General features: G+C 45.1%; 2 protein-coding genes across 2 annotated transcripts; both read right to left on the bottom strand.

The window, feature by feature from the left end:
• Positions 1-8,061: 8,061 nt before the first annotated feature.
• On the bottom strand, positions 8,062-8,949 carry LOC136540544 (germin-like protein 3-1). Its single transcript, XM_066532547.1, has one exon. It carries the CDS (start codon positions 8,899-8,901, stop codon positions 8,179-8,181), a length of 723 nt encoding a protein of 240 aa, XP_066388644.1. The 5' UTR covers positions 8,902-8,949; the 3' UTR covers positions 8,062-8,178.
• Positions 8,950-9,192: 243 nt separating this feature from the next.
• Positions 9,193-16,651, bottom strand: LOC136540545 (uncharacterized). The gene is made up of 15 exons (XM_066532548.1): positions 16,254-16,651; positions 15,475-15,732; positions 15,038-15,162; positions 13,939-14,140; positions 13,718-13,843; positions 13,193-13,449; positions 12,830-12,937; positions 12,618-12,759; positions 12,336-12,507; positions 11,605-11,762; positions 11,158-11,481; positions 10,982-11,056; positions 10,715-10,784; positions 10,480-10,637; positions 9,193-9,505 (listed from the first exon to the last, which is right to left on the bottom strand). The coding sequence occupies exons 1-15, from the start codon at positions 16,551-16,553 to the stop codon at positions 9,356-9,358; spliced, it is 2,625 nt and encodes an 874-aa protein (XP_066388645.1). The 5' UTR covers positions 16,554-16,651; the 3' UTR covers positions 9,193-9,355.
• Between the last annotated feature and the right edge of the window lie 2,193 nt (positions 16,652-18,844).

Consider the following 18,844-nt stretch of genomic DNA (forward strand, 5'->3'; position numbering starts at 1 on the left):
GGAGGAAGAAGAAGCGACTCAAAGGGGACATGGATGCTATGAGAGGGTACTGGCGAAAGACATGTACGGAGGGGGAGACTTTAACGAGACCCGTGGCAGGAATCATTGCTCTATTTACAAAGAATCTAGTCACAAGGCTAGCAGACATAGAAGACGAGGGTAGCAGATGCTTTCATATTGTGTTCGTATTGCATAATAAGTAGTTCAAATTTTGCAATGCTACATAATATTAATTTGAATATTGTTAATTTGAATACTCTAACCCTTTGTTTATCAATTTATAATAGGATGGCCCCTCCCATGCCACACCAGATATACCCCTTCTTAAGGTGGAGTACGACGACCCCCTTCTTCCACCGGACGACGAGGTTTCCAAGAGGCGTCCGAGGGATCCTTACACTCCTAGGACTTAGTTGGTTATGTCGAACGAATATTATCGTTCGAAACTTACAGACTCATGAACAATGAAAATGTTATGTGGCAACTTGTCAACTTGCGCACGGACTTCATTTATTTGCTTCATATTCGTTTTAACTTGCGCACGGTTGCGGCAGCACTTGTAGTTGTTTATAGCACCGACAGCAGCTCTCGTTCAGTTGCAATTGAGGTTGGCCAGCTTCTGTCTACGTCTAGGTGCTGCTACGCCGTGGGGCATGGCGCGTCACTGACGCTCCGTGGGCTATGGCGCGGCAGAACCTGTGCCGAACCGTATTCGAAATAATTTCACTTGATTTTGTTCGTTTTAGAAATTCTCAACGCATGATACAAACGGATGGGGTCACATAAGATCGACCATGGGTAATCCGGGTACATGATACATGGGTATAATACATCAATAGTTCAAATGAAAAACAAGACAACACAATAAAATTTCTAGTACATAGCTACATTGATCATTAATAAAGCATAGAACTAACAGATGGCATAATAAAAAATCCTCAGTCAGAAACATACTGAGTAAGCAACTTGTTGTCCGAGCACTAATCCTCAACCACAACTCTGTTGATGTAGCTAGGCTCACCTACATTGCCCTAATCTGTCTTTCGCCTATAGTAAGCGGCCTTCGCTTCATCTACGGCCTGAGACAAGAACGCGTTCTCTTCCTCCTTGTTCATGTGGCTAGGCTCACCTGCATTGCTCTGACCTCCATGTCGCCTGTCGTAAGCGGCCTCCGCCTCATCTGTGGCCTCTGTGGCCTGAGTAAAGAACGTGTCATCATCCTCCTTCACCTACAAGCCCACCTCTGCTAGAGCGATGAGCTCGCTCAGTCTGCCAGTATCGTTCTCAACCTCCTCCGCCTACAAGCCCGCCTCTGCTAGAGCGATGAGCTCGCTGAGTCTGGCAGTGTCGTCCTCATCCTCGTCCCCCTCATCAGACAACACAATCGGTGATTCAACGGTGCGACCAGCTCGCTTTTTATGCTCATCTAACTTATTTTCCTCATACCTTGTATGAGCCACCTCTGCAGCATGTTCCTCACTGCATCAATCCCTTCATGTATAAAATGCAATCAGTTAGCAACGCGATTATATTAGATTTAAAATCAGGCAACAAAAAAAGGCTTTCAAGTACTCATTGGCACATAATGTAACAACATGCTCATTCAAGACCTGCATCTGTACTCTTGTCTCCTCCCGTGCCTCCTTCTTTGCCCTCTCCTCCTCTAACATCATCTGTCTCTCTAATCTCCATTTGTCAAGCCCAACATCGATCGGGTTACAAATACCGCGCTGTCTAGCAAACTCACGCATTTTGTCTTTGTGATGTTTAACAAATAGGTTGACGTAGTCAGGTCCATATCCCCTCTTTCGTGCAATTACTTGCTTCCCCTTTAGTTCATCCAAGAACTTAGCTTGACCATCATAATATTCCCACCTACATTTTCTAATGCTCTGTTCAAATGAAAAATTATATCATATATGTCTTAGCAAAAGAAATAAAATACGATTTCATAGTTACCACAAAAATAACCAACCTCATCATAGTCAACCATATGACCGCAATAATGGCCTATTCCAATCTTCGAAGGGACTAGACCATAGTTGGATTTAATACCATATTCGCACTTGACTGGAGGTGCTTTGTAAATTAATCTTTCTTTCTTCCTTTGCTTTGCCTTTGGAGGTTATTCCGATCATTGGTTCTTAGGACCATACAACCACTTCTTGAAACGACACTTTACCATTGAAAACACCTAAATAAGGTGACATTAGTACATGAACACATATAGCACAACATTTCAACACATACACTTTGCACTTACTTCATGCTTGTTTGGACACACAAACTCCAACGTATTCTTAGGGTTTATCACAGCTCGATCTCCGCAATCGCACAGAGGAGGTTCCTCGAGTCGTCTAACTGTGGCTAAGTGCTTCTCCTTAGCCATCATTGGAAGGGGGTTAGGGGGAGGTGGAACCCACCGCTCGAAGTGCTCTCGTGGATGTCGCCCTCTCTACCAATCGTCAAAAAGGGGTACCTAGGATCAAACTTGTCTGCACCGTCGATCCACTAAAAAAAACATCTCTCATGGGCCTACACAACAAAATTCCAACAAAATATTAGTAAACGAGTAATACAAATGAAGAAAAAAATATATGGAAACAATTACTTATACTAAAACGACTGCATGTGTAGAAGCAACGAGCCGCTGTGTCCGGATATCTCGATTGAAACACGTCAGCCGGACGACCACAGTCACAGTTAGGGACAGGGAGGTCAGGAGGGACGGGGGCATCTTTGCTAGACTCGTCGGGGTACAATTCTCTAGGATGACCCCGTTTTCGCCACAACTGCTTCCGAAACATGTCTTCCATCTAATAAAACGATTCAAATTAAACATCAATTAAAACAACGCAAATTAATGTAAAATATAATCATTTGCATTTCAACTAAAATAATATAACCAACACTTATAGCAACAAAAATATACATGGTAAACATACTTCTAACTAAATAATTAATCTTAACATTGACAAAATCAAACTAATATCTTCCTCCAAACCGTAGCTCATAGTTGTAAAACATAATTTACCTCCTAACCTTAACTCTCATTCATAATATTCTAATCCACCATTCAAATGAAAATAAAAAGTGCGTCATTACCTTAAACGAGGTTGAGGAGGGAGGGATGCGGCCGGGGAATGGAAGGGAAGGGAGGGAGGGAGACAACACTTGGGAGTGGCGGGCGGCCAGGCGCGGCGGCCAGGCGCGGGCGGGCGCGGGCATGCGCGGGCAGGCGGGCGTGCTCGGGCAGGCGGGACTGGGCCGCGGCAATTTTATTCGGTTCTGCTGCGCCACCTTTCAGGGCGCATCACTGCCGCGCCAAGATCGGTGGCGCGACAAACCCTACCATGTCACCGGTCAGCATTTTCAGTCGTTGCCACGTCATCCATCCGCCGCGCCACCATGCATGGCGCGGCACAGGCTTTTCGCCGCGCCATAGCAATAAGCGCGGCCAAAAGTGTTAGTTTTGAAGAAAAAAAAACAGTGTTAGATTTAAAATTAGTTTAAAAAATATTAAAATTAAAAAAAATGCACGAGGAACAAGAGGCTATTCGAAGACATCAGCTAGGGTACAGATCTAGTATTGTACACACAAGAGCAAGTTGAGATGAACAAATTACATTACAAGTCAAGAAGCGACAACAACATCTTGATCAAGATGGACACGACCAGCTAGAGTGTCTCAGAGATATTCCCGGCCTATTAACTCGGAGTTGGGTGCAACCACAGCTTATACTTGACGTTTACTTTATCTCCGAGAGATGACTGAGTGAGTAGCGTGATTGATCTACACTGGAAACACGTCGACTAATTAATAGATTTTTTTTAAGAAAAGGAAAGGATATTAATAATCATTAACATTGGCTGCCGACTGATAGTCTTTCTAGAAAGAAACGTACGGTTCATTTGAAGATAGAAATGCATGCATCAAGCTGACTTATAAGCTCCAGATTTGATCATGTAAAAACTTTGTCCGTCCAGTCATCTCAATCATGATGAATACACCATTTTCTCAGAGGATAATTCAAAGAAAATGCTGATCTCCATCTACCTATGAGCTGAATCCTTCGAATAATTTCAACGGTACATGATCTCACCGTATTGAGTTAGTTCCTGCAAATATTTGTCAACAACAGTCGACAATGTTAACTAGCCACTTTCAACTAAGTTAATAATGATGCTGACCTTGCTGAGTTAACCTAGCAAGCTGGCCCTTTAACCGGCGGGCTGCCTACTGTCAACGGCGGAAGAAGCAAGCAAGCTAAGCCATTGCACGCTGCCTTTATAATTGCTGATGTACAGGACGGTGAAGTCTACTATCTTTCTAATTTTCTCCAGGGAAAGAATTTTCAGTTCAGAGGCAGCCACAACTTTTTCAAAAAAAAAATGATGACGGCATGTTCGCTGGTTGGTTTCTGGGCTGGTTTGGGCTGGCTGGTGCTGGTTTATTGTGAGCGAAAACACTGTTGACTGGTTGATTTGGGCTGGCTAAAACCAACAAGCGAACAGGGTGTCTATCACTGTCAGACGACGACGACGACCTATCAGTGTCGTATGGCATGTCCATGTCAGGGATTAGGTGCAGAATTGAACACTCCGTTCGTATCAGCAAACTGAATTGCGTTTGCGTCCGTCCGCAGAGAATAGTTTTGAGAGATCATATCTGAACATCACCAGGAAATTAAAACACATTTTACGGTCTCTCCGGAGATTGACGAATGGGTCCTTACCTAGAACAGCCGAAAACGATGGGGTCTCTCTAGGAAACTATGAATGCATTGTGCATAGTACCGTACTACGCAGCTGCAGCTTGTGTGGCACATGTTTGAATCTTATATAGAAGAAAGAGTGTGTTTAACAAGGACCAGGATTATTTTAGCTCTAGGCTGCAATTGCATTGATTGATTGATTGAAGTCACATGACACTTGTTTGTTATTAATTATCAAGTATAATCTCTCTTTTAATTTGGACAATACTAGTTGTACACAACTTGTACGTGCTTTCTGATTTGAAAACTTTTGGTTTGTGATAGAGCCTTTCAGAAATCAAATCATAGGGCCATCCAGCGAATCCAGGTTTTCCTTCTTGCTGCAGCAGATCAATCAGAATACCGTGCCGTTTGAACTCGGAACACCAGCTAGCTGTGTCATGCTATGCCAATAGACATCCTGTCAGATTTCATCGGCGTCGTCCTGGATCGTGTTCTGTCAGGTTTGACAGAGACCGGGTAATCCGGCAGCTTATGAAGCAAACAAAATTGAGAAAAAACACACGTTCTCATGACCTCACACATCTTCTAAGATCACGTAAGCCGCCGCTTGTCGATCCGATCCAACGGGGTTTCACCCGCGCTGAGCGTCGTTTAGGTTGCCTTGTTTGACGGTTCATTCATGATTCATACTACTGAGAGGCACATACAAGAGATCAAATGAGCCCTAGTCGTCGTCTTTCAAAAGACAGACCCAATTGATGTCAAGCCGCAAAAAATCGAAACGAGCAAAACATCTGGGAGGAAAAACATGTCCCCTCGGCTTCGATCGCAATGCGTGTGTCGCCAGCATCCTTCTTCGCCTTTAACGATCGATGGATGCTCCCAAAAGACAGGATCGGAAAAAACTGAAAAGGCTCCGGGGCGTAGAAAGCAGAGACACTTTGCTTCCGGTTTCACACCACGTCGCTGTAGTCGTCCGGAGCTCTTCGGCGACGGAAGGGAGGACGAATCGGCGCCAACCACCACCGGTTCGCCTTCACGGGTAGACCGTAGACGCATAAGAGTACACTGCTGCTCTGCGCCAACAATGGCGACACGAAACGAGAGAGGAAAGAGCGCGCGAGCCCTGCCTGCTTACCTTGTCAATGGAAGATTCGCGTAGAAGGAGAAGACGAGCAAGATAAAGATATCCATCCATGCCGTATCGCCGTGGGAATTCAGCGGTGTCCCCTAAAAGGAGAGTAGAAGTTCAGATAGATTGGAAAGAGACCGATCTCTTTCTCGCTAAGCAGAATGCTTTTAGATTTGGGAAAATTGGTTCTATAGCACTAAAAGAACTCTGCTTCTATAAAATACCATTGAAAGGTGTTCGTCACGTAAAATACCACTGAAAGACATCACTGTTACCTTAATTTGGCATTCCGTCACAGTGGCACACTGACGTCGTGAAATCCACCTCCACAGTCTAGACACCTGAAAGAAAAAAACGTTTGGTCCTGCTCCTCCCGGCCTCCCGGGTTCGATGTGGAGTGCCAGCACCTGCTCATGCTCCTCCTCGCTGCCGGCGGCGGAAGCTAGGTGGATTTCCAAAGTTTCGTCGCCAGGTCACGGGAGATGGCCGCGACCACGAGGAGCGTGGCAAGCGACTTGTCTCGTCGTCTGGGTCGGCGTCCTCACGCTCGAAGCAGCCCGCACGGTGGCGTCAGCCTGAGCGGCGAGGCAAGGTGTGCGAAGGGAGGTAGCCTCGCTGCCGTCGGTGGAGGCCAAGCTGAAGTCGTCGCCACTTGCCGGGCGCACGTGAGGTGGCCTCGAGGAGCGTGGCGAATGTGGTTGGCCTCACGTTCGAGGCTGCCCACGCGGTGGCGTTGTCCTAGAGCTCGGAGCGCATGCAAGGAGGTAGAGCTTGCGCCCATGGCGATGAGCACCAGCGCGCTGTTGGCATGGTCCAGGCCCTGACACTCCACCTCCCCGACGCTTTCTTTTGTTCCATGGCAGTTCTCTGTAGTCCGTGAGTCCATCTCGGAACTCCGTTGTCCTATCTGCTTCAACTAACTCGAGAACGAACGAGCTCACAATAACTGAGAAGATCACAGCGTGAACAGTAGAGATTTTTGGTGTTACTGTTTATGATGCTCTTATTTGTAGCTCAATCCTGTACAAGAGTGAAAGTTCGTTATGGCTCCACTAACATGAGCACCTGACTCTAATATCCTGAAGATTTGGACTCGATCACAATACATGATTACACGACGCTTGCTAACATGCTAACTGACTAAACTGAAACACCTGAAACTAAAGACTTGCACTGACCAAACTAACACCATAGCTAGGATTACATCCTTTACTGTCCGTTGGCAGACTGGCAGGGCTTTGCGCCCGGTGGCTTCGTCGTGCACTCGTGCGCCCCCACGCAGCCGTGCTGTGGAGCTCGCGCGGGGCGGCTGCATCGCCCGCACACGGCCGGTGCTCGCTCCCGGAAAAGCCTGCGCGCTGCAGACGGCTGGCGCTTACACTTGGCGGAGCACGCGTGCTGCAGAGCTCGTGCCCCGTGGTCTGCGGCTGAAGGCCCACGCACATAGAAGCTCGTCCATGTCCATGGCCGCGGTAGCAGCAGCCCACAGGCACCTCAAAGCACCACCGCCCCACCCCCGTCCACGATTCACACCTAGCTCTTAGAGCCTCGCGCCGTCGATTTCCTCTTAGAGCTTCGCGGCGTCGCCACTCGTGGCAAGCTTCAGGACCCTTACGCTAGCGCCACTCGCAGCAAGAATGAGAGGGAGTTGTATAACAGAGCTCAGTATGGGATGAAAGGAGGACGGAGCAATCACGGTGTGATCTCCAAATGTGACGGAATGCTAGATCTAGTTAACGGGATATACTTTCAGTGGTATTTTAAATGACGGATATCTTTTGATGGCATTTTACGGAAGTGGAGTTCTTTCGGTGCTATAGAACCAATTTTCCCTTTAGATTTCTGCTGCGACTAGCCCGTGCGTTCTAGCCAGTTCTTCCCTATTTGCCCGGCCGGCACCCCCGCCACGTGCAGCAGGTGTCGCCGGTTTTTCCAACGCATCATACGCACGCAAATTAACCAGCCGGAAACTTGCGCCGGAATACCCTCTCCAGAAATCTTCACAAGTCGACGCAGAGATCGTCACGCTATAGTATATACCCTTTGTGTGCATCAGCATGACATGCACATGATGCGTCTGTCATACTTGGCCCGTATTTGTACGTGTATCTCTCGGCCGTGTTCTTCATTACCTGCTCGTATTACTGTCCACGGTCCACACACCTACCGGGCCTTTGGTCATGCAACAGAGAGTTATTGATGGGCCCGAACCTTTGTTTCGGCTCTTTTCAGGTTGCATTTCCTTTTTTTTTTTTACTCGAGGGCCATTGTCATTTCTAGTATGGTCTCATTTTCAAATAAAAATACTGTATTGTGTTGTCTATGAGACTATGAGGATCCGCCGAGGTTTCTTTGGATCCTGTGTACGTCCTGGCCGTTAATCTTGAACGCTTTCTTGAGCACCTCGTCCGGCACCGGCGGCTCCGTCAGGAACGCCGAGAAGGGCACGAGCTGCGCGCCGGGGCTCTGGCTGTTGAGCCCCGACAGCACCAGTGCGGGCGCCGCCACGTCCATGTTGTACAGGAAGTGCACCATCCCGCGCGGGAACACGAACGCCTCCCCGGCGCGCAGCAGCTGCGTGTACAGCCGGTACGACGTGTCGGCGAACCCCACCAGCACGCTGCCGTCCAGCACCAGCGCCACCTCCGACGCGCGCGGGTGCGTGTGCGGCGGCGCCAGCCCGCCCGGGGCCAGGTCGGTGCGCGCCATGGCGAGCCCCTGCGCGTTCGCGCCGGGGAGGGACGACGCGGGGTTCGTCACCGTCACGTTGAACCCGAACGGCGCCGTGGCGGCGGCCGACGGGTGCTCCGTCGTCGCCCTCGACGACAGCATCGAGGTGGTGAAGTGCTCCGCACGCGCCGACGCCGGGTCGATGCAGGCCAGGCCGTTGAGGTGGAACTGGGACGACGGAGGGGACGCCGTGTCGGCGACGCAGTAGTCCAAGAGGAGGTCGGGGTCGGACCTGCAGACGGCGGCGAAGAGGAAGAGGGAGAGGAGCATTCGGTGGCTGATACCGATACTGCCACCATCAGCCGGATCTCTCATGATCATGGCTACCTGTTCCACCTGTTTGCTCTGAATTTTGGCCGGAAAACAAGCAAGACGTATGCCACCGTCTAGCCTCAGTGATCAGTGTGGTCGCGTATAAATAGTACTAGTAGCAGCACAAATGAAGTGTAGTTGATGACACGCGAACATGCAAACTCATGCTTTTAAGTTACTATTTGTATGAGTGGCAGAGGGGCAAGGTCTACCTTGCCTTCAAGAATGAACCTGTAGGTGTAGCACGCTCCGACTGAAGCGCAATTTAACAAACAGCATCACGTATTCAAATCCCCGCTATACTCTCGGCAAGCCTGGGCAAACTACGGTTCATTTCGTTGAGAATAAACTGGCAAAAAACGATCAACAGCCCCTCCGTCCCATCTCATATGGCAACAGACAAGCAGGCTATACATGTCATGTTGTGATAAATCTGATGTTACAGCAGCCTCCGGGGCGATGCTTACAAGGGCGATACATTTGTTTGCTCGTCAAGAAAGAGGCAGCCAAACACCGTGTTGAAAAAATCACGGCCTCTGATGGTATCCTGGCTCCCTACCAGAGCTTGAGTGTCATATTTGCATGCCCTCCCGCAGTCTGGACAGTATGTCACCTGCATCCCATTTCAGGAGTCAGGACAGGTTTGGCTAGAATTAGAATACATGTTAGGCAGCACCACAGCAAGCTTTTAGATATCCACACTCAATTATGTTCAGACACAGAAAAATAAGTAGCAAAAGCAAAACCGAAATGCAAACCGGAAGGTTGCAGTTTTTGCTTTCTATATAAGCAGGGTTTTCCTCCGTAAAAAAAAAAGAGACTGCAGTTATTTATGGAGCAGAACGGCTCATATGTTACAGCCTTATCGTGACTTGTATTTTCTATCTGGTCTGGACTCGTCTGTCCTTGGACACTACTACACTCTCATGGTTACAATAGTGCGGCTAACAAATCCAACTGACAAAGTACGAGTTACTACAAGTAGTACTATCTTATTAATGTCAGCATGCTATGGCTGCAAGCTGCATCCACACATTTGTATGTAGTCTCATACTTTGTAGAGCACAAAATGAGAATACCTAAAAGCTTTTCTCTGCTCCAGCGGAGCAAACACTTGTTATAGCCCATGTGCATAAAGACATAAGCTCAAGCAGGTTTATAACAATACTGGAGAGATAACAAGCTACAATTAGGATGTGTTTGGTTTGTGGAATAAATTGGTCCATCATCATCTCACTCTTTAGATTTTTGTTTGGTTTGTGGAATAGAATTAGTTGATCCATCGCCATCCTCATTCCTCACGAGCTAATAATTAGTACTAGTACGAGGAATGGGGTCATTCCACTAAATTTAGGGGCTGTTTGGTTCGCAGCGTGGCCTGGGGGGCGCTCGCCTAGGCAGGTCCATCTGACCACCAGGCGCTCAAAATCGACGGCCTGGGGAGCAGCCTGGCCCAGGCACCTGCGCCAGGGTCAGAACCAAACAGCCCCTTAAGGAATGAACTCATGATGCATCACCTCAATCTAGAATGGGATGATTCCCCAAACCAAACACCCCATTACAAGACATTAAGTCCTTGAGACATACCTCTAGAATCTTTGGTTTGAATCTGTTATCAAGCATAACATCTACACCATACATGGCCCTGGAGAATGGGTTCTGCATCTCAGGATGAACAGCTGCGGCTGACTCAAAGACACAGCGTATCGTAGACCGTATGCTTTCATGGATGTCCAGCCATTTAACTAAAAGTTAAAAGTGAAAAAATTAGTAACGTACAACTAAGAAGTCACATAAAAGAGAGAATGCAGGATGTTACAACCTTGGTGCTCCTTCTCAAACTCCTTGACGAACTCTGGTGTATTCATATGTTTCATCCTTCCAATATAATTCTGGATCAGCAGAAACAGTCAGGTAACTAGTTAAATGTAGCATGACAACCGATCACAATATAAGCATAAGCTAGGAGATATGGGCAGACTTAGCAGAATCGTGCAAAGCATACAAGGGAATGCGGCATTAATAAATCTTCAACAGCAACTAATAATTAGATGTTATCCCATAGAAGTGAGAACGAGTTGGATCTCACCATCACAGTGAAATGGGTCTCATACTCAAAAAAGCTAGTCTTCTGCAAAGTGTACTGATTGTTTGCTAACCTAACCTAGAATAGAAAAAACAAACACAAGAGTTGTCAAACAAAGAATGATAATGGCCAAAGGGATTTATCAAGTATCATCAGAATTTCAGAATTTCAGGTCATACCCAGAAAACATCAGATAGAAATATTTCCAAAGGGCGGATACTACGGACCAAAACAATGTACCGAAGATCAAACTTCCTTCCTTGGAAAAGTGCAGGGCGTTCAATATATTTTTGGCATATCTTGGGGCCTGTCTCCATAAGTCTGATGATAGCAGACAAATCACCAGTAACTGTGGTATCGATTGTTCTCGCCATGTTCCAAGGCTTCATGATCCATAAATTGTCCATGCCATCTCGTTTCCTCACAAAATAATCACCAATGAGTGGAGACAAATGGGTCTCTAGGTTATATGTAGGTTGAAGCCATTCAGGTGAGCCCCAAGCCTGCATGAGTTGATCTTAGTTTCAAATGCCACCAATGTTGATGTTGTCGAACTCAACGCATTCTAGATTTATACAGTACACCACACAAGATCCCCTAACCACACAAAAAAAAGAGAAACTAACCTTGTGGATGGTCTCCGCAAGGTGGTGCTTCATTACAAGGCAAGCCTCAAAAGGAAATTGATTTGTGTATTGTTGGTCTGTGAGCCCTACAGCTTTCTTTACTTCTGAATCCACTTGCATGCTTACCCAGATAATGTCAGCCTCCTTTGGATCAGATGCTGCAGGTATACAGAACAGGTGTGAAAGAGTTGCCTTTGATGCATACATTTTCCAGAAATAATGGAAGATACCCAACTGAATTCCACTAATTGTCAAGGTTATAGGAATGTATTAAAGGAAGCAAACTGATAAGATGGCATCACAACAGTTTCATACTAAAGTGAATACTACAAAAACTATATATCACATTAATTTTGATTTGGTTCGCTGGCAAGCATTACAAGATATAGGTTGACAATACTGTAAGTCACAAATTACATGGTGCATGAATAGATCCCAGAGTATTATCACAAGGGTGCACAAGAAAAATAACAGAATACTTATTAGAGTCGTTGGATAAAATAATAATACCAAACAATGAAGGTTCAGATGATCCAAATAAATGAATATTCTTTGTTGCAGACAAGCTAACCATTGCTTTTCAAGTAACAAGTACTAATGGTAAGGAGAAAAGGCGCAAAAAGAAGAGGAAAAGGACTGCAAGCATGGGTTGAAAACTTGTGTGAACGATAACTAGAATCCTTCAAGTGAAAGGGAAGACAAATCATAAGACAGGATTAAATGTTGCTTACTGAGAACAAACTCTGGCCGTGTTAAAAACTCCTCTACATGAGGTATGTCAGTATATACTCGAAGTGCACGACCATCACTTGGACGTATACTTTTGGTAGAGGGTGTCTCTTCTATTTTTGTCGAAGAACAAATGCTATTTGATTGAAGTTGTTCCTGGTACCTCCTGTATTCCTATAAAGTAGAAGAAAGATATATATGGAGTTATGATAAGGTTATTCGCGCAGCCTCCAGTACCAAAAGAAGCGTCTTTGTGTACAAAATAGGAGCAGAAGCAAAATTGCCTGAATAAAGTAGTTCTCAGGTGTGCGGAACCAAGCTATAAGCCTAGCCGAACGCTGTTTGTCCTCGCCAATACCAAACAAGAAATCACGGGTACACTCTTCTCCAGTATGAACATCATGAGTGGGCCACAGAATTGTGTAACTGAAAATATTGGATATTAGCAAACTATAGTGTTAATAAGTTACAGGAAATGCATATCAAGGGTCAATGCCTTATAGCAGTGTCTAGTTTCCCTTCTGGCATGAACAAGAATGGAACTATTCTGAAGTTTGCATTATCACTGTGGCGCATGGCTGAGCCCAACTCGTCCATGACATACCTGCATAAATAACCAAGCATCAAATGATAACAGTATGGACTGACAAAATATCCTCTGCTCGGAGTCCAGGCATTCTGTTTACAATGAGGCAAAGGTAAATCGAGATAATCCGATAATCTAACTCTAGGTAACGGGTCATAATGGTGTGCAATGATCTTTTGACCAAACTTTTGCGGAGATCCACCTAAGTTACTAGTGAGTCAGTAATGCTTTCAAAAAAAGTGATAAGAAAAGAATGGAAACCAAGGCATATACCAAACAGGTGTTTCATCAATCTTTTCCTCATCAGCAAGCCGGTATGTCATAAGATACAACCACATTGCACCAATAACTCTTTCAGCAAGGGGTTCTTCAGGCGACCATTCTGGAAGCCGCGGTTCAAGTGCAGAGTCAACTATATGCTTCCCACTCTCTATTATACTTGAGGAATCCACACCATTTAGCAAAGATAAATTAGGGAGAGACTCAAGAATGGAGATTGCGCTGTTTCCCAGAGGGCCAGGAATGTCAACCTGTGAAATGAGTTTGCTAGGTAAAATTTGATTACAGTGATCCTTGTCAAGAATCTAGACAAAAAAACGAGAAAAAACACCATAGGCCACTGAATAAGTGCATGTAACACAATACGCCACTTGTCATGAAGCTGACATGTTGTCTTGGGCATGTCAGTGAGACATCAAAGCAGTATTGTAGGCATATGAACCTATTTAGTGGAATATAGGGGATTTCTTGAAAAAGGACACATGAAGAATTCAAGATATGTAAGCTGTAGCATAGTACCTCCAACTCTTGTAACCGAGTGAATCCACCAAATAGCTTTAAGAGATCATCGCCAGAAATTTGATCCAGAGGATTACCACGGATGTTCAATTTTGACAGAGATGGCAAATTACTAGGAGAGAATACCTAGGGGTTTAAACACCACAGAGAGGGAAATTGTCAGTACAAGTGTTGAGAAGTGCATCATGATCCGTAGAAGATCAGTTGGGGTCATTAGATACCTCTGGCAGCTTGTGAATGCATCTATCAGAAAGGTCAATAATCTCAATACTCCCTAACAGTGTGCTTTCCACAGAAGAACAGGGATTATCTGCTCCAACAATGTCTGCACAAAAACCTAATGCCCACTCTCCAGCTTTACTCGTAAAATGTGAATTGTATATTTCCAATCCAGAGAGACCATCTAGAACAGCTTTGTCAATACTAGCAAGACCAACAGGACAACAAGAATGTCAGATCATGACAACATAGGCTATTAAAAGACTCTACTGCCTGAAAATACACATGACAGTAAAATTCTATAAGCCTGATTCCTTGCTCCTTAAGCCTGTTCGGCAGGGATCCAGTTCAAGAAATCTTGGATCTCAAGCTAGAGGTGCATCAAGAGCATATGGATGAATCACTTTTTTTGCAGATTGTACTGAATACAAATATTTAAACCACTTTAATTCAATCTACAAACTACAGATCCAACCTAGAGCTTGGAACTGAAGCTGTGCCAAACGGGCCTTAATCAGGGAATTGCTGTTACCTTTCATGGCATTGCTGTTACCAGACATGTATTGTAACCAAATGTAGCAGTAGATTCTGTTATTTAGACAAATTAAGTGTCCGTGACCTAAACTTCATGCATGCATAACCACTCTTCTGTTGTAGCTAGGATTGTTGATACCATAAAAGCTCAAAATGCATGGATGCCAAAGAGCTGGCAAGTGTTTTACTACTTTTCTGTCCCAAATCCGCTTTTGGCACCTCAAATCCATCCATATATTAAATCAATTATTTGAACAGCCATAGAACACAACGGGCCTAGAATTTGCATGAATGAATGCTATGATTAATGCACCTTGAAGTACTTCATGAAGATAAATTACTTCCCAGCTTCCATCAATGTAATGTTAGGTTTTTCAACTTGAGTTCTCTTTGGCCCTCAAATTGCCATTGAAGTATGCACGGAAGACAAGTTGCTTACCAATTTCCATCAATGTGATATTGATAGTTTTATCTCAGATTGAGTTATATTTGGCCCTTGAATTGCCATGGAAGTATGCACTGAAGAATTTGTTAAACAACCTAAGAAAAAAAAAACCTTAGTCTCACCTTTTGCCAAGAACAGGATTCTCGTTCAACCAAAGTGCCTTTAGCTTTGCACACTTCCTGATTTCTTGCATAACTTTCTCTGGATCCTGCAGCTTGTTTCCCCATAGGTTCAGAGCTACCAGATTCTAGTCAGATACAAAAGGGAATAGTTAAGATAAATTGAAGACCAAGGACAAAGTGTAAAAAAAACAGTTCTTCTGAGTTCTGACAACTAGCATAAAACGTTATAAAAAATACTTTATTGAAGCCACCACTAGTAACATTAAGTATTAGACAAAACGCTAAAATTCACAGGTGAAATCTTTTATTTTCATGGGGAACGTGAGAACAAGCACATAACCATTTTTCCCGACTGTATATTACAAATGAGCAAAATTGAGAACCTGTACATTGGAAAGAATCAGACTGTTCTTTTTTCTAGAAAAAGAGAATCAGACCGGAAATTTTGCAGATAGATCCAAGGCTACTAGCATGTCATCATCAATTCCAAGTTCTTCAAGTTCCAGCCATGCTGCAGAATCACTTCCCCTCTCCTGAACTCTAGCCCTTTCTTTCTCGACTACTTGCAATACATGCTCCAAGCTCCCACTCTTGTCACCATCCTGCTCATCTGCCTCTTCAGTTTCAATCCTGCGGTCCAAATCCACACACATCAATGCTGCCATCCTTTCAGCCAATCCTGGTACTTCCCGCAACTGCAAAATTACCAAAACGCATGCATAAGATCAACCGTAATAACATGACAAAATCCTGTAAGTGGACACTGACAATTCTTCCTTGCTGACCGCTGACCATGCATAGATAATAACAGAGGAGTTGAAGAAGGCACTGATTGTTGTATTATGGTTAAACAAGTAGTGTGATGATAATTATATCCGTGTTAGCTAGAACAGCTTTAGGTATCTGAAATTCTACCCGCCACTTAATGGATTGTATTAATTACAATATAGAATGACCAATTATCCGCACTTCAGCACATAGAATTCCTAATCGTTCCAATTAGCCAAAAAATGAAATGGAACGTACTAAATGACTATTGATTCCGCTGGAAGAAGCGGATGATTAAACTGAATGGATTCATTGCAATCTTCAAATTCGTAGTAGTAATTATTCAGGCCCGCGTCAAAAACACGTACAAGCCATACTGACCCCAAACACTTCGATCCTCGACAGACTAGCTGACCCACTCCAATCACCACGCGCACAAGGCACTTACCTGCTTGAGCGCATCAGGGAGGCGGAAGGACCACGCGTGGTCGACGAGGAAGACATCGGACTCCTTTCCCAGAGACTCATCGGCGGCGAGCACGAGGCGCCGCTGCCTCCCTTCCTCGCACGGCTCGACGGCAAAGACCTCCCCGCCGTCGAACACCTCGTCCGCGAGCTTACGGTACAGCCTCTGGTGCAGCGACGGCGGGATGCCCGCCGCGGCCAGCAGGTACGCGTGCACCCGCGCGAAGTCTTCGTAGGTTCGGATGCGGTCGCCGGGTGAAGCAGAGGCAGCCGCGGGTGACATGGCTATAGCACCCCGGCAAGCGGCGGCGGCGGCGGGTGAGGGCGTGGGGAGAAGAAGGGTTTAGGCCTCCAGGAAACGGAGTGGAGTGGAAAAGGGCGACTAGGGCCTGCTTGTTTCTCTAGCAAGCTTTACCTGCCTTGCCTCACGGGGTGTTTGGATTCACCTCAAAAAAAAAAAAATAGTCGTCGTTAGTATTAAATATAGATTAATTATAGAACTAAATGCATATATTAAGACTATTTTGTAAGATGAAATTTTTAAATCTAATTAATTCATGATTTGATAATATAGTGCTACAATAAACCTGTGTTAATGACGGGCTAATTAGGCTTACCAAGGAGGTGTTTGGATCCGGCTACTAAAATTTAGGAGGTATGTCAGGAGGATGTTGCATGGGGTGTTCGGATATTAATAAAAAAATAAATTACATAATCCGTCATTACTTCACATGACGAATTTTTTAAGCCTAATTAATCCGACATTAGCACATGTTACTGTAGCAAATATTATCAAATCATGGACTAATTAGGCTCAAAAGATTTGTCTCGCAAATTAATCACAAACTATGTAATTAGTTTCGTAATTAATCTATATTTAATACTCCATACATATGTCCAAATATCTAATGAGACAGCGACTAAACTTTAGGCAACCAAATAAATTCGGCAGATCAACTTCAAGCTGGGTAGGGTGACACGGTACGAGGCAAAGACATCCAAACAGGCACGAAATAAATTACACAATCTTGCTAGAGCCGAAATCGAGACGACCTAGTTCTACAACCAAACAAATAGCAGTTGTCAGCTTCTAGCTGTGTAAGGTGACACAGTACGAGGCAAGACATCCAAACGGGCCCTGGCACCAGCAGGCGAGAAGCGAGCCTTTGTCGATTTAGGATTTGCATTGAGGCCATGTTTAGATTGTAAAAAATTGCAACCCGATGAATAGTAGCACTTTCGTCTTATTTGATAAATATTGTCTAATCGTGGACCAACTAAGCTCAAAAGATTTATCTCGTGATTTTCAACTAAACTATGCAATTAGTTATTTTTTTTACCTACATTTAATGCTCCATGCAAACGGCTAAAAATTAATGTGATGGAGAGAGAGTAAAAAAACTTGGAATTTGGAGGTGATCTAAACAAGGTCTGAAGTAATATATGCTTCAGACGATTCGTTTCGGGGTTTTTTTTTTTCGTTTTTTGAAAGGCTTCCAGAGCTCAGACAATTCTCGCTCAAGGCTGGACAGTTGCTGTGGCCGCCTTGGCGGTTGTCTGGTTGGTGGTCGTCAACTCGTCATCGTGTTTCTCATTCTTACAAAATGTTTCACCGCACTACCTTTTGTTTCTCACATGTTTTTAAATATAAAACCGAGAAAACACGTTTCTTATGGGGTAAGTCCTCCGTTCTAAAAAAATATGATTTCTAGCTTTTAAATCTGTTTAACCCATGAATGAAGGGATTTAAAATTAGAACGCATTCTTTTTAGGACGGTGTATATGCTTACGGTGTGTTCGCAAGGAGTGACAAGTAAGTGGTTTAGATAGGCAACGGATACCGCCACAACATCATCCTCATTACAGTTTGCAAAGGACCAAGCAGCCGCACGACCACGTGACGGATCCCGATCAATATAAGAGTGGCATTGCTATAGGCCGCCTATTTCAGGAGATACCGGTGTTTTGCCAACTGAGATGCGCATCAGATCTTTTCAGCTCAGTTGGCCCAACCGTGGATGGCTATTTTGTTAGGATAACTGAACTGGGAAAGGAAAAGTAAGACAGACTTGGGAAGAAGCAGCAGAGCACGGGGTTGGGTTCAGATGAATGATTATAGTTTGCCTTGTTTGGTTCCATCCATATTGTCCGTCTTTATGAGTATAGGTTCCCATATATACATTCGGCTTACGAGTGGACTGTCCCAGCAGCACAGCTGCTTCTAGTACCTAGGGATCAAGCCCATTGAGGCCCAGTAGTACGAGTACTTGAAAGCTTAACACGCTCACTCTTCCTCTGTGCTGTTGTCGAACGAAGTACCGCTGATGGGCCGTCTTCAGGCAATGCCGGTACAGTAGGTGCTGCCGTGACACTCCCCCTTCCTTTAGGACCTGCTTGACCCCAAGCAGGAGCGTTGGGGAACTGTTGCTTGAGAGGTTCGAGATCTTCCCATGTAGCTAATGATGGATGAAGTCCACACCATTTGATGAGGCCCTGCAGAACCACAACAGAAGAATTGCTGGAAGAAACACGGCGCTGAAGGACTTGTTCAGGAACCTGCAGCCCAGTCAGCGA

The sequence above is a fragment of the Miscanthus floridulus genome, chromosome 2 (assembly GCF_019320115.1).
Source record: "Miscanthus floridulus cultivar M001 chromosome 2, ASM1932011v1, whole genome shotgun sequence".
NCBI lineage: Eukaryota > Viridiplantae > Streptophyta > Magnoliopsida > Poales > Poaceae > Miscanthus > Miscanthus floridulus.

Bases quoted from the DNA above. Each gene is read 5' to 3' on its own strand.
- LOC136540544 (XM_066532547.1), bottom strand. From the start codon at position 8,901: ATGATCATGAGAGATCCGGCTGATGGTGGCAGTATCGGTATCAGCCAC.
- LOC136540545 (XM_066532548.1), bottom strand. From the start codon at position 16,553: ATGTCACCCGCGGCTGCCTCTGCTTCACCCGGCGACCGCATCCGAACC. The intron at 12,508-12,617 runs GCAATTTTGCTT...TCTACTTTATAG, and splicing joins CTGAGAACTACTTTATTCAG to GAATACAGGAGGTACCAGGA. The intron at 10,785-10,981 runs GTGAGATCCAAC...CTGCTGATCCAG, and splicing joins AGACCCATTTCACTGTGATG to AATTATATTGGAAGGATGAA.